We start from the raw sequence: 27,463 nt of genomic DNA on the forward strand, positions 1-27,463 counted from the left end.
CCAGGCTCCATGGCTCATGCCTGTAATCATAGCTACTCAGGAGGATGAGATCTGATGGTTCAAAGCCAGTCCCAGCACTAAAAATCTGTGACTCTTATCTCCAATTAATCACCAGGAAACCGGAAGTGGCTCTGTAGCTCAAGAGGTAGGGTGGTAGCCTTGAGCTGAAGAGCTCAGGGGCAACACCCAGGCCCAGAGTTCAAGTCTCAGAACTAATTTGTTTACCCCAGCTGACTTCAAACCTCAGTCGTCACATTTTAGCATCCTGAGTAGCTAGACATGAACCACTGGCACTCAGCTTGAAATTAAGTAAACATGAAATTGAAATTAAATCTTAAACATGAAATTGTTTACAATTTCTTTTATATTATAATAGAAAAATACTTGGAAGTCAAATGAAGAAAATTAAACATTGTACATTATAGAACTGTAACATAATCTTCTAGCTAATGATTTGCTGCATATATTTGTGTTAAGTAATTTCCTATTTAGTTCTATGAGTATGTATTCTAGCAAAAGCTATGTATTTAATATTTTAATTACTTTCATTATGAGCATTGTCCTTTGGCAACATAACATATTAAATTGTAATTCTTTATAAGTAATCTGATATAAATGATCATTTTTCTCTTTTTCCAACTTGTTAAACACACATTGTTGGAGACTAAAGCATTAATAACTACTTAATAATTAAAAAGCATTAATAAGAGCTGTATTATTGAGAATGTGTGCATTGATGTCTCATGCATGTTTGGAAATGGAAAGACAAATTATAAAACTACATCTTTGTTTAGAAACTGACCTTTACATTTTCATTTGCAAAGAAGTGAGAACATTGCTGTTTAAACAGGTACATTATAAACTTAGTAACATAGGCTAAATAGAAGACTTCCTTGAACTGAACTGAAATTAGTTTGACATTTTCCAGGAGATTTATGTGTCTATGCCAAATGTAGGTTGCTGGCAACTTACTAACTTTCCATACAGAGATAAGGACCAGGATGTCCTTGAGTTTTACAGTAGCATGTAGTATGAGCCAGCCAAGCTAATATTTAACTTTTTATACGCTTGTATTTCTAGTTGTTTGATTTATTCAAGAATAAATTATCTAGGGCTGAGAGTCCAGCCTGCTGATAGAGTGCTTGCCTAGCATGCACAAAGCTCTGGGTTTGATTCCTCGGCACCACATACACAGAAAAAGCCAGAAATGGTGCAATGGGCCAAGTGATAGAGCTCTAGCCTTGAGAAAGCCCAAGGACAGTGCTCAGGCCCTAAGTTCAGGCCCAGGACTGGCAAAAAAAAAAAAAAAAGAACAAATCATCCAGCTGGGCGCTGGTGGCTCATGCCTGTAATCCTAGCTATTTTAAGAGCTTGACATCTGAGGATTGTGCTTCAAAGCCATTCTGGGCAGGAAAGTCCATGAGATTCTTTATCTCCAATTAACCACCAGAAAGCTAACATCCAACTCACTGTTTTCTTCATTTTTAAAATAAAGAGATAACATAAGGCCACTTCTGAAGCATATTCCACCTTCAATATTCTTTTGGGATTGCAGGCAGTGAGGTAGATGATAAAGAAGCCTGTGTCTTCTTTCTTATGAGCTTGCTCCTCTTCTCTGTGTAATGGACATGTCTGTTATTTAATTGTTGTTTTTGAAAGTTAAGTCACCTACCTAAAGTAGCTTTTCCAATAACCATATATATTTGTGTATTTTTAGGCAAAGAACTATGTGTTTCACCATTAAACAGTTATCCATACAGTCCCAGTGTGGTATTGTTTGTGTTTGGGGCATATTCACTTAGGGTGGGAATTACCAGATTTTATAAGGTACACTTTTGATTTCAAGAATTGTTTTTTCTGTAATCATAGTACTCAGCCTAATAATGATTATGAAATATGTTATATATTATTAAAGTAGTAGGAGAGAAGGGAGAACTGATTATATATTTAGAACCACAAATAGCTTAGTTGTAAGATTTCTTTTTTTTGTTTTTTTGTTTTGTCAGTCCTGGGCTTGAACTCAGGGCCTGAGTACTGTCCTTGGGCTTTCTCAAGGCTAGAGCTCTATCACTGGAGCAACAGGACCACTCCTGGCCTTTTCTTTTCTTTTTTTTTTTTTTTGCCAGTCCTGGGCTTGAGCTCAGGGCCTGAGCACTGTCCTTGGACTTTCTCAAGGCTAGAGCTCTACCATTTGAGCCTCAGCACCACTTCTGGCTTTTTTCTATGTATGTGGTACCGAGGAATCAAACCCTGGTCTTTGTGCATGCTAGGCAATCATTCTACCACTAGGCCAAACTCCTGGTGCTACTTGTGAGAATTCTAAAGAGATATATAAAAAAAAGAGATATATTCATGTTAAAAGGATGTGAGGTGGAAGGTGAAGAAGATAAGAGTTGTGGTTAAAAAAAAAAAAACCAAACAAAAAAAAACATGGCAACAGAATGTTCTTGGCATGAGTTCAAAGAAACCAGAGCCAGGCCAAAGCTAAAAGGAAAACGTGTTAATCGGTGTGTTTTTGTTTCCTGTTTAGCAGTCCTGAACTCAGGCTCTTTACCATTTGAGCCATATCCCTAGCTTAATGTCTTGTTCTTTTTTTCAGATGGATAAACAGCTGTTATTTATTTATTTGAAATATAGAGAGGTTACAGTTACATTCATAAGGTAGTGAGTACATTACTTCTCGAACATTGTTAACCCTTCCTCTTGGTCTTTTTTTTTTTTTTAATTGCTGATAAGTATAGTATTGTGTGAATATAACACTTGATGAACATTTGAATGATATAATTTCTGGCTATTATTAAGTAAAGCTCTTTATCATCATTCATATATAACTATTTGTGTAGGCATAGTATTTTCAGGATTTGGGGATCTACCTAAGAATTGAACTTTAAGATCAAATAAGAAGATCATGTCATTTCTGTTTTCTTTGGTTCTATGCCAGTACTAGGGTTGGACTTCATGGTTGGCTCTTTTGCTGATGCCTGAATGACTCTCTAGCACTAGAGTTATGCCTCCAGTTTAACTCTTTACTGGTTACTTAGAGATGAAGTCCCTTGTTCTGGCTAGCTTTGAACTGATCCTCTAGGTCTTTGCCTCCTTGGTAGATAGGAATACAGATATGAGTCACCTGTTCTTATCTCTGTTTTCTTTTGGTTACTTCCAACTTTTGCATTGTTTTTGTTTTTGTTTTACCAAATTACATTCCACTAGCAAGACTGAGAGTTTTGTTTGCTCTAAATTTTCTCTTTACAATTGCTAGAACTAGGGTTGTTTGTTTGTTTGTTTGTTTTCTGCTGGTCCTTGGGTTTGAACTCAGGGTCTGGTGCTGTCCCTGAGCCTATTGTGGTCAGGCTAGCACTCTACCATTTAAGCCACAGCAACATTTCTGGCTTATTTCTGAGTAGTTTATTGTAGGTAAGAGTCTTACAAACTTTCCTGCCCCAGCTAGCTTCAGACCATAATCTTCTGAATCTCTGCCTCCTAAGTCACTAAGATTACAGGTGTGAGCCACCAATGTCTGGCAGCCCTAGGTTTTTAAAGTTTGCCATTTGAAAGCTGGTTGTGGTACCTTCCTCTACTATCCTCCCCCACAATCCCAGCTATTTGGAGGCTGAGGCAGTAGGATAGTTGGTTGAAGCCAGCCTTAGTAACATAAGATTCTGTCTCAAAGCCATTCTAGTACATGTACCTCGTTGTGGTTTTTTTTCTCTGATGTCTGTGATTTTTTTGTGAGTATTGTTGGTGAACTATCTTTTGCCTATCTTGTGTTGTCTTGTATTTATAGTGTTATAGGATTATGTAACTATATATATATCTAGATACATATCCATAGTCATATATGTGTTGAAAGTAATTTTTCTCATGAAGTAGCTTGCCTTTTCTTATTTTTACAGTGTCATTAGAAGAGCCTTAATTCTTTGACCTCTAATTTATCCATATTTTCTTTATTTATGGTTCATATTGTATTCTGCTTCAGAAATCTTTGCTTTTTTATACATGATTATGGTTTTTTCCTGTGCTTTTTTTTCTGAATGTAGTTTTAGATTTTATGCTATTTTTCCCTCCTTTTTCTGTTCATGGTGCTGGGATTGAACCTAGGCCTGGCACATTCTGCCTCTGAACTACATCTCTATGATGGTTTTATTTATTACTACTACTACTTGGATTTTTTTTGGTGGGGGGGCTGTGGGGCTTGAACACAGGGGCTGGGCACTGTCCTGTCTCTAAACTGTTTTGCTCAAGGCTAGTGTTCTACAGCTTTGAGCCACAGTGCCACTTCTGGTTATTGAGTGCCTAATTAGAGATAAGAGTCTCACAGGCACTTTTCTGTCCTGGCTGGCTTCAAAACATGATCCTCAGATGATCTCAGCTTCCTGAATAACTAGGATTACAGGCATAAGCTACTGGTGCCTGCTTCTACTACTGTTTTTTTTTGTTGTTGTTGTTGTTGTTGTTTGTTTTTTTGTATTTTTTTGTTGTTTTGGTGGATTGTGGGGCTTGAACCCTGGGCCTGGGCACTGTCCCTGAGCTCTTCAGCTCAAGGCTACTGCTCTACCATTTGAGCCACAGCACCACTTCCAGTTTTCTGGTGGCTAATTGGAGATAAGAGTCTCACAGACTTTAGTGCCTGGGTGGCTTCGAACCATGATCCTCAGATCTCAGCCTCCTGAGTAGCTAGGATTACAGGCATGAGCCACTGCGCCCAGCTTCCAGTTATTTTTTCATTGTATGATTCTCTCCCTTCCTAATCTAGATCTCACTATGTTAACCAGGCTCATTTCAAACTCCTACACTTAATCTGCCCTCTGCCTCTACTTCCCTAATAGCTGGGGACTGTAGGTACCACATAGGGCCTAATTACTTTTCAGCTGATTTGGTTTCTTCATAATTGATGTGAGTCTTTGGGGTTAGGAATGTAGCACAATGGTAAATTGGAAGCATGCACATGTGAGTCCTGAGTTTGATTCCCAGCATCAGTAAAACGAATAAATAAAAGGTAGAGTGTGTCTGGTGGCTGAGTATTAAAAATTACTTTAGGGAAAATAAGGGCTTTGCAACTAATGTCATTGGAAGGAATTGGTTAAAGGATATGAAGAAGTCATACTATTTTTAAAAATCTTCTTTGTTAATCACAGTGATTTCAAGAGTGTTTATAACTACTTGTAGCTGATTTTTTTGTTTTCCTATTAGTTGTGGGGCTTGAACTCTGGGACTGGGTGCTGTTCCTGAGCCCTTCAGCTCAAGGCTAGCTCTCTATCCGTTGAGCCACAGAACTACTGTTTTCTGATGGTTAATTGGAGATAAAAGTCTTATAGGCTGGCTTTGAACAGTGATCCTCAGATCTCAGCCTCCCGAGTAGCTAGGATTACAGGTGGGAGCCATTGGCAACTGGCTATTGCTGAATTTTTATGATAGCTTCTCTGAAATTTTTTTCCTGATAAAGCAGTTCCAACATCTGGACATCTTTGCATTATCATCTGTTGATTGCTGTTACACATCCAAGTTGAGATTTTCCTCTCCCTTTCTGTCCCCCGCTCCCTCTCCCTCTCCCCTTCTCTCCTTATCTCCTCCCTCTCTGTGAACATTCTCACTTTGGACTATGTCCTGGACACTTTAAACATGAGACTCTAGTTCCTGCTTAAATCTTTGTTAGTAGGCAGCCACTGGAGAGGAGGAAAGGTTACTGCCTCTTTGCTGATATTCACCCTGAACATGACAGGGCTAGTCAACAGGACTATGCCACACTTCCTGGGGCTGCAGACAATGATGGGATGCGGTTGGTCGCCACCTGGTTCATTGATCCAGAGTAGAGATAGTAAACAAGGCATTGTCCCACACTATCCCACAGATTGTCCCACTCTCTAGGACTACTGTTTTGTACTCCTTTTGAAAAAACTAGACCTGTTTTTGTTGCTGTACACGTGTTGGCAATTCCAGGTTATAAGTTACTGTAGCACCTTGGAGGTATGTAGGTAGCAAAAAAAAAAAAAAAAAAAAATCAAAGCATTAATTAGTGGGTCATCACTGAGACCCAAGGTCTCTAGCTAGTTTGCCTAGTTTTCTTCACCTTTCAGAGTCTTCTGGCAGTTTTGCTTTTTGGTTGTGGTCCATGGATATTGATTGTAATCAGAAGAAAGAAAAGGATGTTTATTTTATGTGTTTGGAACAAGGTAGCTCTTATTGGATATTAGGTATCTGGAGTTTATAATTTTATTTATTTGCCCTGTTTATTTTGTTTTTCAGGCAAATGAAGATAAAACAATGTCTGCCAACCTAAAATATCTCTCGCTGGGAATTTTGGTGTTTCAGACTACTAGTTTGGTTCTAACCATGCGATATTCTAGGACTTTAAAAGAGGAGGGACCTCGTTATCTATCTTCTACAGCAGTGGTTGTTGCTGAACTTTTGAAGATAATGGCCTGCATCTTTTTAGTCTACAAAGACAGTAGTACGTATCTAGGAGTTTTCTGGTTTGTAATTTGTGCAATTTATTTAGTATACATGTATATAAACATATCAAAACTGAACATTTGAACTCTTACATTATTTAATTGTCTTTGTATTAACATTTCAATATTTAAAACGTTTTATTAAGACAGTTTAAATCTACTATTAAAGCTATTTCATTCTAGTCTCTGTCATGATTTATATGTAGTTAATATTATAAGTTTCTGCTACTTAGTGTAATATTTGAGAGTAAGAGTAGGTTCTGTAAATCTGGCTAGAACTTTAAGGGGCCCGTAATAGTTTTTTTTTTTACTAATGACTTGTAATTTGCTGCTTCATTAGTGCAGCAGTGACTTATTTGAAAACCAGTTCTTTACAATGTTCATTAAAATGTAAATTCATGAACTTGTACTTGTGGTTTGGTGCTAGAGATTGGACCCCGAGCTTCAAGCACACTAAGCACATGCTCTACCACTGAGATGCAGCCCTAGCCTCACTAATCCTGCTTTATTTTGTTTTGAGTGATGCTGAGGTTTTAATCAAGGGCCTGGCATGCATTTGCTCATTTTAAGTGTGCACATCAGTGGTTTTTAGAATAGGCCATTAAAAAAAATTAGACAGGGCCTTCCTATGTAGCCAAGGCTGGCTTAGAACTTAGTTCCTTCCCTGCTTAGCCTCAGTGGCACATATTACTATACCATCTTTAATTTTTATCTTTAAGTTGTGGTAATAATACACATACATAAACACACACACACACACATACAACCTAAAATTTGCCATTTTAATGATGATTAATGTACAAATCATTGACATTAATTATATTCAGGATATTGTGTAGCCACTATTTCTAAAACTTTTTCATCAAACCAACAAATTGTTTAATAAATAGTAATTCTCTATTTTTCCCTTACCTCCAGCCTCCAGTCACCCTTATTTACTTCCTATGATTTTTGCCTATTCTAGATATTTTCTATAAGTTGATTCATATAGTGTTTCTCCTTTTATGTCTGGCTTAATCTCTCTCACTTTTTTTTTTTGCCAGTCCTGGGTCTTTTTTGCCAGGCCTGAGCACTGTCCTTGGACTTTCTCAAGGCTAGAGCTCTACCACTGGAGCCACAGCACCATTTCCAGTTTTTTTTTTCCTATGTATGTGGTACTGAGGAATCGAACCTGGGTCTTTGTGCATGCTAGGCAAGCACTCTACCACTAGGCCAAACTCTCAGCCCTGGCTTAGTCTCTTATTTTCAAGCTTTATCCATGTTATACCATGTATTATGTATCAGCGTTTTGTTTCCTTTTATAACTAAGTAATGTTCCATTGTATAACTGTGCTACATTTTATTTTCTTATTCATATGCTGTTGGATACTTAGGTTGTTTGTACTTTTTTAAAAATAATTTTTATTGTGATTAATAGAAGGGTTATATTATATTCACCAGATAGAAGGTGCATAACTTCACAAACATTGATACCCTTTCTCATGACATGGTCCCCATTTCCCTCCCACCCTCCCCCCACTTATCTTGATTTCCCCCATCCCTACCCAATTTCAAATAACCAATTAAGCACATATAAAATATTTCAGATAACAAGGTGAAATATTGTAACAATATGAGATAATCAAGGGATGGCAAAAGAGATGAGCGATAACATAGTACATTAAGGACAATAGTCACTCATTATATGGCCTTTGTTTCCTTATCCTGGAGGTCTTCCCTTACATTTAGTGCCATACTATTTGGCATAATAGGACTGCTATTTTTTTTTTAAGAATTTATTAACGTTGATTTTTACATCATATTTTATTTTATTTTATTTTTTTGCCAGTCCTGGGCTTGAGCTCAGGGCCTGAGCACTCTCCTTGGACTTTCTCAAGATTAGAGCTCTACCACTTGAGGCTCAGCACCACTTCCGGCTTTTTTTCTATGTATGTGGTACTGAGGAATCGAACCCGGGTCTTCATGCATGCTAGGCAAGCACTTTAACTACTAGGCCAAACTCCCGGCCCCTACATCATATTTTAAATGACAGGTTTAACAAACGAGTGTTCAAGAAGGGAATCTCTATTTACAATCACTGAGACTTAGTATTTAGAACATAATCAAAATTAAGCTAAGGGTTTGTATGTCATAGAAACATTAATTTATGAAATAAAACATGTCTATAGAGTCATAGGTTTTTATATCTATATAATTAATATTTATATTTCCATTACCATGTCCATAGCTTTGGTTATGTAGATATTGAGTCCTCGCTCTTGTACTCTTTGGATTTAATAGCCACATATTAAGGATACAATGCGCCTTTGTTCCTTAGGTCTTGACCTGTCTCACTCAACATGATTCACTCTAGATTCATCCACTTCCCTGCAAATGCCATTATTTCATCTTGTCTGTTGGCTATGTAGAATTCCATTGTGTATATATACCACATTTTCTGTATCCATTCATCTGCAGTAGGGCATCTGGATTGTTTCCATCGCCTGGCTATTGTGAATAGTGCAGAGATGAACATAGCTAAGCAGATGTCCTTATCATATGTTGGGTTATGATGTTCAGGGTAGATGCCCAGAAGTGGTATGGCAGGATCGTAGGGTTATTATGAATAAATAATGCTACGGTAAACAATAAGTGATGTTATAATAGTTAAACACCAATCTATTTGCATCTCTTTTCACTTCTTTTGGGTATATATTTAGGATTGGAATTACTTGGTAGCTTAGTAATTCCATGTTTACCTTTTAAGGAACCATCAAAGTATTTTCCATAATAGATATATCATTTTATATTCCCACTTGCAATCTACAAAGCATCTGTTTCTTCTACATTCTCACCAACGCTTTTCCTCCCTACTCTGTTTTTTGTGGTGCTGGAGATCAAATCCAGGCCTTCAGATTTTGTATGCAAATGCTTTACCATTGAAACCTTTGAACTATACTCTGTCAATCTTGGTTTTGTATAAAAATTGGTTGAAAATTAATACTTTGAACTTTTGGTTATAAATGTGTATATGGAGGTATTTAAATAGGCAATTTGGTTGCATATCAGAATAAAGGAATAGGAGGAAATGCTCATCTTCATATGCTATTTTCTAATGTTTTACATTATAGAAATTAGCATCAAAGTATCTTAGCTGCAGCCCAGCTTCCAGTTTTTGTAGATGAAAAAACAGAAACCTGTTGTGAAAGGGTTTACAGTATACTCAGATACTCAATTTTCCCTTTTACTTGTTTATTCTAGAATGTAGTCTGAGAACATTGAATCGAGTTCTGCATGATGAAATTCTTAATAAACCTATGGAAACACTTAAACTTGCTATTCCATCAGGGATATATACTCTCCAGAATAATTTGCTGTATGTGGCACTGTCAAATCTTGATGCAGCTACTTATCAGGTACTTAAAATACATTTTTTTTATAGTCCCTTTCTTCAAGAGAGAAACAAACACATTAATAATACTAATATTTTCTCTTTTAGGTTACATATCAGTTGAAAATTCTTACAACGGCATTATTTTCTGTGTCTATGCTTAGTAAAAAACTAGGTGTGTACCAGTGGCTCTCCTTGGTAATTTTGATGACTGGAGTTGCTTTTGTACAGGTAACTATTCAAGATAAGTATACCTTTTACTTTTGGCACAGTTTTACCTGGAAAATATGGTTCTATTTTTAATCAGATAGGGGAATTGAGACTGTGATACAAATACATAAATAAAAATAAACTTTCTTATCTAAAGAAAACAACAATTGGCCAAGAGTGGTTCACTCAAAGCAGTTGCCTAACATGTAAATTTCTAGCTTTGATTCCTAGCACTTCATAAACATGTTTTAAAATATTTTTTGGAGGAGAAGTTCTTGTTATATAATCTAAGTTTGCATAGGACTTACTATTTAGACTAGCCTGGACTTGAACTTATAATCCTTCTACCTCAGATTCCTAAGGGCTAGGATTACAGAGGTGAGTTAACACACTAAGACCCAAAAGAACAGAAATGAATAGTCTCATTAGAGAAGTAAGATACTCAAGCATATACCACAAAGTTGATTTTTTACTGGATATGTGGAACATTGAGATTATTATCAATCTTCTTAAGGTCTGCAGCTTCATTGTATTTTTTTTATTTGTTTCTTTTTTAATTCTCAGTTCTTCCAGATGACTCCTTATTGGTTTCTCTTTGTGGATTCTTCTTTCCTTTTTTCCTCTTCATTTTTGTTTATTAACATACATTAGTTATGCTTGTGTGTATATATGTGTGATTTTTTTTGCTATTTTTTTTATTGTAACTAAAAGGGTTACATTATATCTGCCAGATAGAAGGAGCATTACTTCACAAACATTGATACCCCTTCTCATGTTTTTGTCCTCATTTCCCTTCCCCCCATCCGTGTGATATTTCTTTGTGACACTTGTATGTATGTATAGTGTATCTCACCTCTTCCAGTCAATTCCATTTTTTTCTATCACTCTTTCTTCACCCCTTTCCTGAAATAGTCTTCTCTGAACTATTTTAGGAATGTGGGAAAGGAATATCAGCAAGGATATAAAATCTTAATATTTTCACAGAAGTTCTATTGAGAAATGCAGGCTCAGAGATTAGGAGAAACTCCCCCCCCCCCAAAAAAAAGCATATTGTTTCAGAAGTCAGTGATCATTATATTGTGAGTACTTCATTGAAGGCAAGCTGATGAGAAAAAGAACAATTTTTTAATTAAAAGTTGTTTGGGAGCCAGGAGTTTGGCCTAGTGGTAGAGTGTTTGCCTAGCATGCACAAAGACCCAGGTTCAATTTCTTGGTACCAGATCATAGAAAAAGCCAGAAGTGGTGCTGTGGCTTAAGTGTTAGAACTCTAACCTGAGAAAGCCCAAGGACGGTGCCCCTGAGTTCATGCTCCAGGACCGGCAGAAAAAAAAAAAAAAGCAAAAGAAAAAAGGTTTGGGCTGGGAGCTGGGAGCTCATGCCTGTAACACTAGCTAGCTACTTAGAAGGCTGAGATCCGAGGATTACAAATGAATGCCAGTCAACTCAGTAAAGTATGTGAGACTCTTCTCTGTAATTGACCACGAAAAAGCAGGAAGTGGAGCTGTGGTTCAAGTGGTAGAGCACTAGTCCTGAGCAAAAATACTGTGGGACAGTGCCCAGTCCTCTACATGCATGTGTGTATGTGTGCACACACATAGACACAAAGTTGTTTTACACATTGAGTCTTTGGTGGCTCTGAAAGGTATAGTTTCAGAAGGAAAAGCAGCTTTAAGAATACTAGAATAGGGACCGGGAGTTTGGCCTAGTGGTAGAGTGCTTGCCTAGCATGCACGAAGACCTCCATTCGATTCCTCGGTACCACATACATAGAAAAAAGCTGGAAGTGGTACTGAGGCTCAAGTGGTAGAGCTCTAGCCTTGAGAAAGTCCAAGGACAGTGCTCAGGCCCTGAGCTCAAGCCCAGGACTGGCAAAAAAAAAAGAATACTAGAATAATACTTTTAAGAAATAGAAGATCAGTGAAAAAGCAATAGGCATCCATATAGTAGGTATAGGGTATATCAGTTATTCATCTAGGCCATAGGAATACTGTGACTGTCTTCCCACATACGTCATAATACACACAAAAAAGTCTTCCTCCTCTTCCTCCTTCTCCTCCTCCTCTTCCTCCTCTTCCTTCTCTTCCTCCTTCGCCTCCTTCTCCTTCTCCTCCTCTTCCTCATCCTCTTCTTCCTTCCCCTCCTCCTCTTCCTCCTCCTCCTCTTCCTTCTCCTCTTCCCCCTCCTCCTCCTCTTCCTCTCTCTGTCTCTTTGTCTGTCTCTCTTCCTTTCTCCTAGGTCTTGAACTCAGGGCCTTGGGCTCTTGTTCTGTTTTTCCCCCGTCCCCAAGGCTGGTGGCTCTACCAACATCCCCACATCCAGCTTTTTGCTGGTTGATTAGAGTGTATCAGATTTGTCTTTCTGGGCTGGCTTTGAACCTCTCTTCTCAGATCTTAGTCTCCTTTGTAGCTAGGTTTACAGACATGAGTCACCAGTACCCAGGGCCTTCAAGTTCTGATGGACTGTTTGCCTGGCAATGTTTGGGCTTCCCTTCCCAATAGTTTCTCTTTTTCATGCTTGGTTTAGTGTATCTCCTGCATGCTCTGGCTGAAGCAGCAGAGGGAAGGCAAGACTCTAATCCTTTCATCTACCTGTATATGTAGTGGTGGTCTTTAAAAATACAAACTTTGAAGTATTGTCTTAAAGTGATATGTCTGTAAATGATGACTTAAATGTTCAGAAAGTGCTTTTTGAAATTAACAATTGAAATAGAAAAGCAAAAGATTCTCGGGTTTTTCTTTCAAAACCCTGCTTTGCAATTCAGTAAGATGATATTGAATACATTTTTCTTCCAAGGTTTAAGAGTAGGCTCTTGATTTGCACTTAGCAATTAAGCTTCAGTTTTTATTTTTTGTTCAGTGGCCTTCAGATTCTCCAGAGCTTGACTCTAAGGAACTTTCAGCTGGCTCTCAATTTGTAGGCCTCATGGCAGTTCTCACAGCTTGTTTTTCAAGTGGCTTTGCTGGAGTTTATTTTGAGAAAATCTTAAAAGAAACAAAACAGTCTGTGTGGATAAGAAACATTCAGCTTGGTAAGTTTTAAATGCTTTCTGATATTGTTTAATAGGTTATGTTGACTAGGTCTGATGGTTGGGTGTGCCTGTAATCTCAGCATTTAGGAGGCTTGGGCTAGAGCAGTGAGGGGTTTATGTATCAAGACCCTACCTCAAAATAAAAAGATTGTATTCTTGGGGCTGGGAGTGTGTCCTAGTGATAGAGTGCTTGCCTAGCATACATGAAGCCCTAGGTTCAATTCCTCAATACACCGAAAAAGCCAGAAGTGGCACTGTGGCTCAAGTGTCAGAGTGCTAGCCTTGAGCAAAATGTGTCCAAGGACAGTGCTCAGGCCCTGAGTTCAAGCCCCAGGACTGGCAAAAAAAAAAAAAGATTGTATTCTTATATTTACATTTCTGTATATCATGAAATAAATATGCCACACGTGTATATATAAATATAATCTGTAAACTGTAGTGCTTATCTATTGTTATGGGGATTAGGTGAGAATATACATAAAGTATTTAGAATGAAGGATCTTGCATACATATAGTAAGCAATAATGTCAAAAAGAAATGGTCAAGTTCCTGGGAGTTGTTTACATTATTTGGAATGATTGGATAAAAAGGAAGATTGCCAGAACTCATAATTCTTATTCTTGCATATGATTGATAGCATATTATTTATGGAAAAACTGAAAAGTAAACCGAAAAATTTAAAAGGTTCTTTAAATAAGTTATAGATAAGCAAAAATTTAAAGAAGAAAAAAAACATTCTTCTAATTTTTCAATTATCAAATTGTCAGAGGTAATAAAATTGATAAGATGTAATTTTAGCCAGAGTAGAGAAACAGAAACTATATTACATGTGGCTTCTAAGAGAATAGATTGATATATAATTCCACACCTGAGTAAGAATTTGTCTTTTACACACTCACACACAAAAAAATAAGATGGCTAAGATTTTTTCATTTCATTGTATAAGATAGAAAACAACTGATTAAATAGATTTTTTTCCAGTTGAATAGTATAGTGATTAAGCTCATAGACTGCAAAGAAGAAAAAGAAGGGGGGGAAGAAGAAAGACAGAAAAGGAAGGTCATAGATGCTAGAACCAAACTTCCTGCATTCCAATACTGAATCCAGTATCATCCAGCAATGTGAGCTTGAACAAATTTCTTCATCTACAAGATGCACATATGAGTATCAACCTTAAAGACTTCTAGAGCATTGGAATAGTGTTATGTACATGTCATCCAGACAGCAAAATCTGTATGTGTTACAATGTAGGAGGTTGATAGATGCTAACATGTATATGTATGTAAGTTTGATCACAACAATTGCTTGATATAAATCAACTTATTAAGAGGGTTTGCATATACCTGTAATCCCAACCTGGGAGAAGGAGACTGGAAAGATCATGGTTTAAGGCTACCCAGGGCAAAAAGTTAAACCATATCTCAACCAACAAACTAGGTATGGTAGTACACCTTTGCAGTTCTTACTTTGTAGAGGCAAAGGAGAAGAACAAAGCCCAATGCGTTCTGGTTGGGGGCAGGGGAGGAGAGGGAAACATGAGACTTACTGGAAGCAAGAAGTATGGCTCAAGTATAGAGCAAAAAAGCCAAACAAGAGTTTGAGGTTCTTAGTTCAATCCCCAGGACCACATACACAAAAAATAACTAAATGCCCTAGTGTATGTGAGGCCTTCCATTTAAACCCTACCAAAAAAAGAAAAGTAAAATGCTAAAGTTGAGTACTTTATAAATACTTGAAACAGATAGCAACGTAACTGTGTAATGTATGGATTGTTTTAGTGCTTCTGTGTTGGTAACCTGTTCTTTTTTCTTTTTTAATGTCTTTATCTTTTATATTCTTATGTCTTTGTTTTGTTATAATATAGTATTGAGTATACTTTTTGAGGTTTATATAAAGCAAGTAAAAAAATTAAATTCAGATTTCATGAAAGAGGGAAATAAGTTGGGCATTGTGCTGCAATACTTGTAATCTCCTAACATGGGAGGCTGAGGCAGAGGTTCAGGATCCACTTGGTCTGCTATGTACCAAGTCCCCATTCAGACAAGCAAACAAAAGAAAAAAGAAATAAATATATAAATACCTGGACTGTCAGTGGGTCAGTTTTCTCTGTGGGTAAACTAAATGAGGTATGACTGAGACTTCACTTTCTTACAGGTTTCTTTGGGAGCATATTTGGATTAATGGGTGTGTATGTTTATGATGGAGAATTGGTATCAAAGAATGGATTTTTTCAGGGATATAACCAGCTGACATGGATAGTTGTTGTTCTTCAGGTAAAATACATAAAATTAATTAATTAATGCTAATAAATACTGTTTTAAAATAGATGATCAAAGTTTCTATTGATGTCCTGATTCCAGAGTAAAAGATCAGGAAAGTTAAATCGAACTGGCCTTAATGCTTTAATGAAAACTCATTTTGAAAAAAGGATTCTGAGTAAAACAGTGTTAACATCATGAAGATGCAAGTTTAAGGACAAAGTAGCTGTTATGAGTGATGGAACATGCCTGTAATACCAGCGCTGCCTCCTGTTGACTATGATGAGTCAGAGGTCAACCTATATAGCAAGAGTCTACCTCAGAAAAATAAAAACAGAATAAAATTGAAGCTAAGGGTAAATACAACTTTAGATTTTTCTACAGCTATTATCATTGTACAGAAAAGCTATAATTAGTTCTTTGAAGACCTAGAAAAAGATAAAGATATTTAATTTTGTAAGGTTTTAGCTTTAAAAAATGCTATATTTTGGCTTTTTGGGGGTCAGATTAGTTTATATAAAACTTGAGATTGTGGGTTGAATAATTAATTTCAGCTTCAACATGTAGTTATTGAGTACTTGAGAGAATGTGAGCTTACAGATGGAAGATACTGCCCTTAGAGCCTTCTATTTTGTTATAGGTGTTTGAAGTCAGGAATAAGGTCTTGGTAGGTAGCTGAAGATGTCAAAAGATAGTGACAGTGTTTTGAAAGTAAGGCAGATGTCTGTTTTTGTTTTGTTTTGTTGTTTGTTTGTTTTATTTTTTGGGGGGGAGTGTCAGTCGTGGGGCTTGAACTCTGGGCCTGGGCACTGTCCCTGAGCTCTTCACTCTTCAGCTCAAGGCTACCACCCTACCCCTAGAGCCACAGTGCCACTTCCAGTTTTATAGTGGTTAATTGGAGATAAGAGTCTCACAGACTTTAGTGCCTGGGCTGGCTTTGAACCATGATCCTCAGATCTCAGCCTCCTGAGTAGCTAGGATTATAGGCAGGAGCCAACACCCAGCTAGATGTCTGTTTTTAAGAAAGAAAAAAGGAGACAGGGGAAAGTAAAATTTTGAAGTAGAGATAGGATAAGTCTGAATAATTTATGTGTGATATATTTTATTTTAGCAGATGGACTGATATGAACATAGTAAGAAGATTCAGTGTACTTGGTATGAAGGATTCAATAAGAAACAAATTCACAATATTGCCCAGAAATATTGAGATTCATAGTAGGCTTAATTGGCATAATTCATTACTCTCACTAAATAAGTTTCCATCATTGGATGGCCAACGCTGTTAGGTAGGTGAGTAGCTTAGATTTGGAAGCTGATATGTAAGGTTTGATAGAAAATAAAACTATGTAGTACAGCTTGGATTTCTATTATCCAAATGGCTCAGATTTAGAAGTGTTTCGAATTTCAGACTTAAAAAAAACATTTTGGAATATTTGCACATGCATAATGAAGTACATTTATGATGGGACTGAAGTCTGAATACAAAATTAAGTTTTATATTTACTGAAACACATAATCTGGAGATAACTATATATAATATTTAAGCATACCTTCATTGTAACTGACCCATCACCTAAGGCCAGTTGTGAAAATTTGTATTTGTGGCATATTGTAGCTCACAAAAGTTTAAGGTGTTAGAGTACTTAAGAGTTTTGGATTTGGGGGTTAGGGATAGCCAATTTATAGAATCTGTCTACCTTTATTTGTTTTGTAGCCTTACATGTTATATTCTAGGCAAGTACTCTCTCACTGAGCTAAAGTCTCAGCTCATTCTCATTCTCAAATTTTCTTTTTCCTTTTTTTTTTTTTTTTTGGCCAGTCCTGGACCTTGAATTTAGGGCCTGGGCGCTATCCCTGAGCTGCTTTTGCTCAAGGCTAGCACTCTGCCACTTGAGCCACAGCACCACTTCTGTGTTTTCTGTGTATGTGGTACTGAGGAATAGAACCCAGGGCTTCATGCATCTACCACGAAGCTACTGGCCTTCCAATTTTCTATTATTATTATTAGTAGTAGTAGTAGTAGTTGTAGTAGTAGTACTAAAGCTTGAACTCAAGGCCTTGAGGTCTCTTTTGGCTTTTTTTGCTCAAAGCCTGTGCTATACCACTTGAGCTACATTTCTAGTTCCAGCACTTTGCTGGTTAATTTGAAATGGAGTGTCTTGGATTTGTCTGCCTGGGCTGGCTTAAAAGCATGATCCTCAGATCTCGGACTCTTGAGAAGCTAGGATTATAGGTGACCACCCCTGGCACCTGTTCCAAATTATTGAAGTAACCACAATCTGGAATTTGTGAAGGAATTGATAGAAAGTTAATCGTATACTTTTAAAGAGCACAGTCCTAGACGTATATATACAAATACCTATATCTATATCTATATATATCACAAATCTCTTTCTCTCCCTATATATAATATATAGACTTGAGGTAGGTCACTTTTCCACCATACAAAAGGCCCTGCATTCAGTCCATAGAAACATGCACACACTTATGCACGCTTAATATTGTACTTTAAGAAGAGCAATCTAGGGGTCGGGAGTTTGGCCTAGTGGTTAAAGTGCTTGCCTAGCATGCATGAAGACCCGGGTTCAATTCCTTGGTACCACATACATAAGAAAAAGCCAGAAGTGGTGCTGAGGCTCAAGTGGTAGAGCTCTAGCCTTGAGAAAGTCCAAGGACAGTGCTCAGGCCCTGAGCTCAAGCCCAGGACTGGCAAAAAAAAAAAAAAGAAGAGCAATCTGGGGCTGGGAGCTTGGCCTAGTAGTAGAGTGCTTGCCTAGCATGCTCGAAGATCCGGGTTTAAGTCTCAGGTCTTTTTGCCTATCATGCACGAAGACCCAGATTGGATTCCTTGGTACCAACATACATAGAAGAAAAGCCAGAAGTGGTACTGAGGCTCAGAAGTGGTGCTGAGGCTCAAATGGTAGAACTCTAGCCTTGAGAAAGCTCAAGCTCAAGCCCAGGACTGGCAAAAAAAAAAAAAAAAAGAAGAAGAGCAATCTTTTTTTTCTTTTTTTCCAGTCCTGGGGCTTGAACTCAGGTAATTAAGCACAGTCCTTGGGCTTTCTCAATGTTGGCGCTCTACCACTTGAGCCACAGCACCACTTCTGGCTTTTTCTACATATGTGGTACACCAAGGAATGGAACCCTGGCCTTTGTGCATGCTAGGCAAGCACTTTTACCACTAGCCCAAACCCCCAGCCATGATAAGAGGTAGGTTTTTTTTTTTGCCAGTCCTGGTCTTGAGCTCAGGGCCTGAGCACTGTCCTTGGACTTTCTCAAGGCTAGAGCTCTACCACTTGAGCTTTAGCATCACTTCTGGCTTTTTTCTATGTGTATGGTAACGAGGAATCGAACCCAGGCCTCCGTACATGCTAGGAAGCATTCTACCACTAGGCCAAACTCCCAGCCCCAAGAGGTAGTTTTGAGTGAGTAGAACCTAGAGGAAGAAAACTAAGTTAGATAGGTATTGATAAGCTAGTAAATTTTTTAAACTATTTTCACTCAAAGTCAAAAATTCTTTAAGTATTCTGAGTGACCTATCTACTCTCATTTGTCCATGTAAGTGATGTTTAATTAGTATATTGTGCAAGTATAGGTTTTGCATTTTTGTTTTTTAATTTGTTTCCATTTATTTTGTGCTGGTCCTGAGGTTAGGTTCAAACTTAGGGCCTAAGCACTGTCTCTGAGCTTTTTTTTTGGGGGGGTGGGGTCAGTCATGGGGTTTAAACTTGTGGTCTGGGCTCTTGTCTACAAGGTCTTTTGCTCAATGATAGCACTCTACCAGCCACAGCTCCACTTAAGGTTTTTTGAGTGGTTATTTGGAGATAGAAGTCTCACAGGGACTTTTCTGCCCAGAATGACTTTAAATTGTGATCCTTAGATATCAGCCTCCTGAGTAGTTTTACAACAGTTGTGAGCCACAGGCCCCCAGCTGTCTTGTCTCTGAGCTTTTTTACTTAAAGCTAGCACTCTACCACTCGAGTCACAGCTCCACTTTCTAGCTTTTTGGTGGTTAATTAGAGTTAAGAGTCTCATGGGCTTTCTTGTCTGGGCTGGCTTAGAACCTTCGTCCTCAGATCTTAACCTCCTGATTTACCAGGCTTGTAGATGTGAGCCACCAGCACCTGGGGAGTAGAGTTTTTCCCACCCCCTACAAGGGTGATCAAATTTCATTATAGCCTCCTTTACTTATTAGATCTCATTTGACTACTGAAGAAAACCTGAAAAACCTGGTTGTAAATGATATTTAATAAGTCCCTAGGTATAATGGGACCATAATTTTAGGACAAAAGCCATAAAGCATCTTTGAATAATAAAATTGTGTTGAAAAGCTGTTTATTTAAAAAATTAATTTCTTACCTCTTTTACAGGCACTTGGAGGCCTTGTAATAGCTGCGGTAATTAAGTATGCGGATAATATCTTAAAAGGATTTGCAACTTCTTTATCCATAATATTATCAACACTGATATCCTATTTTTGGCTACAAGATTTTGTGCCAACCAGGTAAAAATATTCTTTTCTATTTATTTTTTGCATTGGAGACCGGCTCTTAGTTAGTAGCCCAGGTTGGCCTCAATTCATGATCCTCCTGAGTGTTAGGTTTTATAGGCTTCTGCTGGTGCTGTTCATGGGCTTTCCTCAAGGCTAGCACTCTACCACTTGAGCCACAATACCACTTCCACTCTACCACTAGGCCACACTCCCCGCCCCCAAAGTAAGAATTCTTAAAGTGATTTGATAAGTTCAATTATTTTAACTTCAACTTTTGAAAAATTAGTGATAAATAATTTAGAATCCATTTTATTATCTTTAAAGAGGATTTATCCAAATTTTTTGTTTGTTTGTTTTTTTGCTTGAACTCAGGGCCTTGAGCTTTCTCAAGGCTGGGGTTCTACCACTTGAGCCACAGCACCATTTCTGGCTTTTTCTATGTATGTGCTACCAAGGAATTGAACCTGGGTCTTCGTTCATGCTAGGCAAGCACTCTACCAATAGGCCAAATTCCAGGCCCGTAGATCTTTGTTTGTATGTATGTATGTATGTATGTATGTATGTATGTATATATTTTATTTATTTTTTGTGGGTTATGAGGCTTGAGCTTTGGGCCTGGGCATTCACTGTCCCTGAGCTCTTCAGCTCAAGGCTACTGCCCTATCCCTGGATGTTATCCATAAGCACTTCAGCTCAAGGCTACCACCCTACCCTTGAGCCAAGCCCCACTTCCTATTTTCTAGGGGTTAATTGGAGATAATAGTCTCAGGTTCTTTTGTGCCCAGAGCTGGCTTTGAACCTTGATCCTCAGATCTCAGCCTCCTGAGTAGCTAGGATTATAGGTGTGAGCCACTTTGCCCAGCGATCTTTGTATTTATGTATTGAACATTAATGTTTTTAACTTCTTTAGCAGAATGTTGAAATTTATAATTTTTCAGTCCAAATTTAAATCTATTTTTGTTTTCAGTGTGGTGTAAGAGTGAATCATACCTTGTGGGAATGAGTCATAAACCTAACTTAACAATTGACACCTAGTGTGTGTGTGTGTGTGTGTGTGTGTATGTGTGTGTGTGTGTGTGTGTGTGTAATGGTGGCGTTTTAATTCAAGGCCTGTGCTTATTAGGTAACACTACCATTTGAGCTGAACCACACCTCTGACAACTTTATCTTAATGATGTTTTTATTCCATGTTCTTTAGATGGAAACTATATGGTTTAATGTTTTAGGTTATCAATAACTTTTACATTTTTTAGGTACAATTAAACTACATTACTTTCAGGAAATTAAATCTCATTTAAGGCTAAGAGGGTGCCTCTCTGCATATATATTCATGTTTTTGAAAGTTTTTTTTTTTGTTTATTTATTTTTTTGCCAGTTCTGGGGTTTGAACTCAGGGCCTAGGCACTGTCCCTGAGCTTCTTTTGTTCAAGGCTAGTACTGTACCACTTGAGCCACAGTGCCATTTTTGGCTTTTTCTTATGTAGTGCTGAGAAATGGAACCCAGGGCTTCGTGCATGTTAGGCAAGTACTCTGCCACTGAGCCACATTCTATCCAGCCCCCTGAGAGAGTTTTTATAGTAGTGAACAGGAAAGAAGAAAATGATACTGTTATTATATGAATGGCTGTTAGGAGACTATGACCAGGACCCATTGCCAAGTGGAGAAGATGGATTATTTTTCCTAAAAAGAGGTAAATAAGTCCCCAACATTCATCCCCATTTTGGGGGAATTGAACACAGCTACTTGCACTTAGCCATCTTTAAGTTTTACTTTTAATAAATAAGTCCAGTGGCCTTCATCTATTGCCTTTTATTTCCCCATTCTTCCTTTGGACAGTTTATTAGCTTCTGTAAAGTGGTATACTTCCTGCTCTTCCTTTTGGTAGCTTGCCAGTGCTTGCTCACTCTCTTAACAGTCTCTTCCAACGCTCTGAAGATGAGTCCAATGTCACCTACACTCTAAATACACTGTCCTCCCCTAGAAATCAAGTCCAAGGCCCCATGCAAGGCAGATGCTTTACCACTGAGCTAAATCCTCGGTCTTGTAGACCCCTGTTTTCTAGTGACCATTAGACAGCTCTATAGATATTGTTTCTCTAACATATTTGCTTCTCTAGCTTATCTTTCTTTATCCTTTATTTATTGATTTTTACCATGATTCCATTTTGGCTTGCTTATTTTATCAAAAGATTAAAGTACTTACTATATGTCTGCAAGTTAGTATGCGGGGTCCTGAAAACAAGGAGTGTGTAAATGAGACACAGTCTCTTATCCTCAAGGAGTTACAGTAATTAGAGACAGACAAGCGAATAATAAGTTATAACAGTATGATCAATACAACAGATAAGGATGCTAGTTCTGTTTGGGTTTTGTTATTTTCTTCTCATGGACATTTTTCTTCTTAGAACCATCTTTACTTTAAAAAAAGAAAGGTATTGGCTTGAGCAGTTGATGTTTCCTAACACTTTGTATTCAAGCAAATCCTGTTAAAATTGTTAGGAAAGATTTCTGCAGTGGTTAAAAAGTTAGGTCAGTTGAGTTTCAATCCATGAAATCCTAGAATTCAAGAAAGCTAAGACAAATTCATAATGACTAATGAAGAAAAGGTCCAGACAGAAGTTTTATACAAACTCTAAATAATTATCTATTTGTCTTGGGTATATTTAAGCATTAGAGGAAAATCCTGTGTCTTAATGGGTCAAAAATGACTCTTCTGGTTATCATTTAGTCAAACAACTATTATAATATAAAATTGCTGGGTTTGTTTTCCGTATACCAATTTTCTATGGCATGTGTTATTTCTTCAAGGCAGATCATAGCAAGTTTTCCGTTATTTTAGTTTGTTGTTGTTATTTTGTTTGTTTGAGACAAAATCTTGCTCTACAGCTTAGGCTGGCCTGGAATTCATGATAATGTTTTCCTCTTTCTCCCCAGTGCTGGGATTACAGGCTGTTACCTTTTTTTTTTTTTTTTTTTTTTTTTGCCAGTCCTGGGCTTGAGGTCAGGGCCTGAGCACTGTCCTTGGACTTTCTCAAGGCTAGAGCTCTACCACTTGAGCCTTAGCACCACTTCTGGCTTTTTTCTATGCATGTGGTACCAAGGAATCGAACCCGGGTCTTTGTGCATGCTAGGCAAGCACTCTACCACTAGGCCAAACTCCCAGCCCCAGGCTGTTACCTTTTATCTTAAATATCTATCTATCTATCTATCTATCTATCTATCTATCTATCTATCTATCTATCTATCTATCTATATCTATATGCATCTAAAACTTTTAAAAGATTACACAAATGCTTTTCTTGAAAGGAAATCGTGGACTGAGTGAATAGCACGAAGGGACCAGCCACAGTAGTGTTGTGGAAGAGCACAGTGAATTATAGATTAGATATAGAGGACTCTGGAAGATGAATTGAAAAGACACTGTTATGAAAGGTCCCTGGCCAGGTGTGGTAGTTTACTCCTTTCACTCTCTCATTTAAGAGGCCGAGGTAGGACAATCAAGACTCAGGTTCAGAGTGGGCTGTACAGTAAGAGCTAATCTTTTTTTTTCCTATTTCTCATTTTTAAAAAAAATTATTATAAAGGTGATATACAGAAAAGTTACAATTACATAAATCTGGTAAGAGTAAATTTCTATTTTGACAGTGTCATCCTTTCCCTCATCATTTCTCTCTGTTTTTTTTTTTTTTGGTCAGTACTAACCCTTTCAGTCTGTTTCCTGCATAGATGAGATTACAGGTGTTAAGAGCTAATCTTAACAAGAAAGAAAAGTCTTTTGATATCATAGTAAGGGTTAGTTTTTTTTTTCCCTTACAGTTTTTTTTTTTTAAGATCAAGAGAGTGACTTTGAATTATTAGTAGGAACCATGACTAATTCATATCTCTAAAGTATATTTTTTGAAAAACATACCTTTTAGGGGCCGGGAGTTTGGCCTAGTGGTAGAGTGCTTGCCTAGCATGCACAAAGGCCTGGGTTCAATTCCTCGGTACGGTACCACATACATAGAAAAAAGCCGGAAGTGGTGCTGAGGCTCAAGTGGTAGAGCTCTAACCTTAAAAGCCCAAGCTTAGGACTGGCAAAAAAAAAAAACACACACAAAAAAAACCCATACCTTTTAAAAGTTAAGATTGACAGAGGTTGAATTTGGAGTCTGAGAAATGACAGACAGTTCAGAATGAATACTCTCAGACAGATAGTTGGTGTTTTTTTGTTTTTAAAAAAATAAGGAGATATTGAGGACAAAGGAAATCCCATAATAGACGTGAAAAGAAAGATGACGTGTGCGGAAAGAGCCTAAGAAGCTGTGCAGCACTGGTTGATTTGTGACAGACCAAGTGCTAGCTTCAACCTTTGGGAAATAATAGCTTTTCAGGCCTGGGCCCAGTGCAAAAGTTAGCATTCTTTTTCTCATGCCAGATCAAGAGTTTTTCTTCCCAGGCAGCAGCCTAGCACATGTACTTTGTTGTAAAAAAAAAAAAAAAATAAGAGTTTAAGAAAAGAACTCTGCTATGCCAAGGGGGTTGCAAGAAGCCACCACTCTCCTTCAGAGGACGTCTATCATCCTGGCCGTCCTTCAGCAACATGGCTGGTTTAGCCAGAATTTCCTTGTACTCTCGATATTTTCTCCTAGCAATTTCCCATTTACTGACTTTCACACATCCTGCTCCTTGCTTACACAAATCTTTTCCTTGTATTCAGAGTTGATCCCAGTCATCCTTCTCTACTGCAAAATCCAATTACAATAGCTCTCAATAAAATCTGCCTTGTTATGCTTTCAAAAAAATGTGAAATTGTTGATTGGTACTTGGTTTATGTAAAGAAAGATTATAGATAGAATAAAAATGAAACTAAGACTCCTTACATTAAATTTTTGCTGGGCATTCTATGAAAATCCATGATGAGTTTTATGTTTTAAACTGAACTTACCTAGGCTTACCATATAAGAACAAAATTTTCAGGTCATGAGTTTGGCCTAGCAGTAGAGTGCTTGCCTAGCATGCATGAAGACCTGGATCAATTCCTAAAAAGGTGGAGGTGGTGCTGTGGCTCGGGTGGTAGAGTACTAGCCTTGAGGAAAGCCCAAAGAGAGTACTCAGGCCCTGAGTTCAGTCCTGAGGACTGGCAAAAAATTTTTTTTTCCTTTATGTTTTCAGATATTTAGAGAATCAAGGCTTTTTATTATTAAATGTATTACATGTGAGATGCATATTGAGGTGATCTACATCATGGAAAACATCTTTGTTTTAGGTGACAGGGCAGTAAGTGAGACACAGGCTATAGAGTTAGACAAGCCTGCACTTGAATCCTGTGTTCTGCTTTATGTGCTAGGACTCTAGGCAAGTGATTTAAACTCTTTTAACCTAATTTGTTCATAGGTAAAAATTGAGGTAATACTAGTACTTTCTCATAGACTTATGAGAACTGAGTTAATATATGTAAAACTGAAAAAAATACCAATCATAAGAGATAGGAACACAAAAAGATGAATCACAAAGACATGAATATACACATCAGAGACCAAAATTACTTTCTTAGAGATATTCCCTATTGCCAAATGTCTGGAATGCAGGAAGCACCCAACATTGTTAGCCATATTTTTGTTAGCCATGTTACTGTAACATTTCCTCATGAATTATAGTTGTTTACTTAACAAATATATTGGAAAGAACTTGATTTATTTTTAACTTGATTATCTCTCATTTTTCTTTTCTCTTATTCAGTGTCTTTTTCCTTGGAGCCATCCTTGTGATAACAGCTACCTTCTTATATGGTTATGATCCCAAACCTGCAGGAAATCCCACTAAAGCGTAGGTGTATACTGTCTAACTGGTTTTTAACAGTGATGCACTAGGAGTCTCAACATTAATCTTACACAAAGGACTTCTACAGATTATGTGAAGATGTCATCATGCTGAGTCTGATCATCTTGTTCAAATGGTTTGAAAATCCACAGGCATAAGGATGTACTGTACATGTAGCAAAACATTACATAGATAAATTCAGACTTGAATGTCTTTTAAGGGTTAGAATTAGAACAAGGATGGGGAGGAAACATGAAAGGTCAGTTTAAAGAGTTTACCTTTCTGATTGCTGCAGGCATTCTGTGCACTCTTTGCCAGAGCACACAAATGTCACATAGTAATTTTTGTAAATTAGTTCTATTTACACATACTAAAATTTTTTATTGTTCCTCTGTACAGATATATCAAATCCCATAGACTATTTAGAGTTCAGAAATTATACTTACCTATAAAACTGAAATAGAAATATGATTTGAAAAACATTTTCACGTATTTGATTTAATTTATACAAAGGATTGATAATGAACAAAGGATTGATAAATATTATTTGTTGGATTGTATTTGTCATAGAATAAAATTCATATGTAAATTTGGTACAGAGAGACATCTATTTATACTTACATACACATATAAGTATTTATATACATGTATATATGTATGTATATGTGTATTTTCACTTTTTAGGGCGTTGAGACAGCTGAAAGCAATCCAGTTGGTCCTGTGCTGGATTATAGCCAGTGACCTTGACACTATGAGAGTTATAGCTCTAACCGCGCCCCCCTCGCAATTGCATTTCTTCACCCAAATCAGTTAAATTCTTAATATTACTTTCAATATATGTATAGTTGCCATTAAAGTGTTTTTTTTGTTGTTGTTGTTGGTGGTGGTGGTGGTGGTGGTCATGGGGCTTTGAACTCTTGGCCTGGATGCTGTCCCTGAGCTCTTCAGCTCAAGGCTACCATCGTACCCCTTGAGCCACAGCACCACTTCTGGTTTTCTAGTGGTTAATTGGAGATAAGACTCTCACAGTCTTTAGTGCCTGTCTGCCTTTAAACAAGATCCTCAGATTTCAGCCTCCTGAGAGCTAGGATTACAGGAATGAGCCACTGTGCCACTTGCTGTTAAAGTTTTAAAATGTAATTTAAATCAACTAATTGGGGGCAGAGAGAGAAAGAATAACTTTCTACAGATCTTCCTCTGAGGACAATTCTGATCACACATATACCATATATAATCAGAAAGTGTTTCAATGACTATTTTACTTTTTGATTTGCAGTACCTTTAATCTACAACTGTTGAAAAAATAATAAAAAAGATAGTATTATACAATTCAGAGACCAAATTACTTTCTTAGAGACATTCCCTATCGCCAAAGTACATTATTTTAAATACTATTATAACTTCAGTTCAAATTGGTCAGAAGAATTTTATTTTTTATTATTTTAAATACTATTATAACTTCAGTTCAAGTTGGCCAGAAGAATTTTATTTTTTATTTTTGGTGGGTTATGGGGCTTGAACTCGACCTGGGCACTGTCCCTGGCTCTTCAGCCGCTACTGCCCTATCCTTGAGCCACAGCCACTTCCTTTCTAATTGGAGATAAGAGTCTCAGGTCCTTTTGTGCCTGGGACTGGCGTTGAACCTTGATCCTCAGATCTCAGCCTCCTGAGTAGCTAGGATTACAGGCGTGAGCCACCGCGCCGTCTGCCAGAAGAATTTTTTAAGCCTCTCATAGCAACTGTCTCCAGGAATGCTCTTATCATTTGACCAGGAGAGGTAACTGAATTCTGATTTCTGTCTGTGTCCCCACGAGAGCTTCTGCTTTTATAATACTGAAGATGTTTTTTATTTCCT

At 37.5% G+C, this 27,463-nt stretch overlaps 1 protein-coding gene across 2 annotated transcripts in view; it reads left to right on the forward strand.

The window, feature by feature from the left end:
- The window catches only part of Slc35a3 (solute carrier family 35 member A3), a 40,567-nt gene extending 13,523 nt beyond the window's left edge, over positions 1-27,044 (forward strand). Inside the window, exons 2-9 of one of the 2 annotated variants that reach the window (XR_016535907.1) lie at positions 6,244-6,448; positions 9,690-9,844; positions 9,928-10,050; positions 12,886-13,057; positions 15,212-15,330; positions 15,418-15,671; positions 16,427-16,601; positions 19,686-19,727. Coding sequence is in view for 1 of the 2 variants with exons in the window: in XM_090334261.1 (XP_090190387.1) it covers positions 6,262-6,448; positions 9,690-9,844; positions 9,928-10,050; positions 12,886-13,057; positions 15,212-15,330; positions 19,686-19,819; positions 25,528-25,618 (981 nt within the window). In the remaining variant the exon portion in view is untranslated. Of the gene's footprint in view, positions 1-6,243; positions 6,449-9,689; positions 9,845-9,927; positions 10,051-12,885; positions 13,058-15,211; positions 15,331-15,417; positions 15,672-16,426; positions 16,602-19,685; positions 19,820-25,527 lie in introns of those variants that run through there. The other variant, XM_090334261.1, reaches the window with a different exon arrangement.
- The last annotated feature ends 419 nt before the right edge of the window (positions 27,045-27,463 follow it).

The sequence above is a fragment of the Megascapheus bottae genome, chromosome 6 (assembly GCF_031878675.1).
Source record: "Megascapheus bottae isolate mThoBot1 chromosome 6, mThoBot2.hap1, whole genome shotgun sequence".
In the NCBI taxonomy this organism is placed as follows: Eukaryota; Metazoa; Chordata; class Mammalia; order Rodentia; family Geomyidae; genus Megascapheus; species Megascapheus bottae.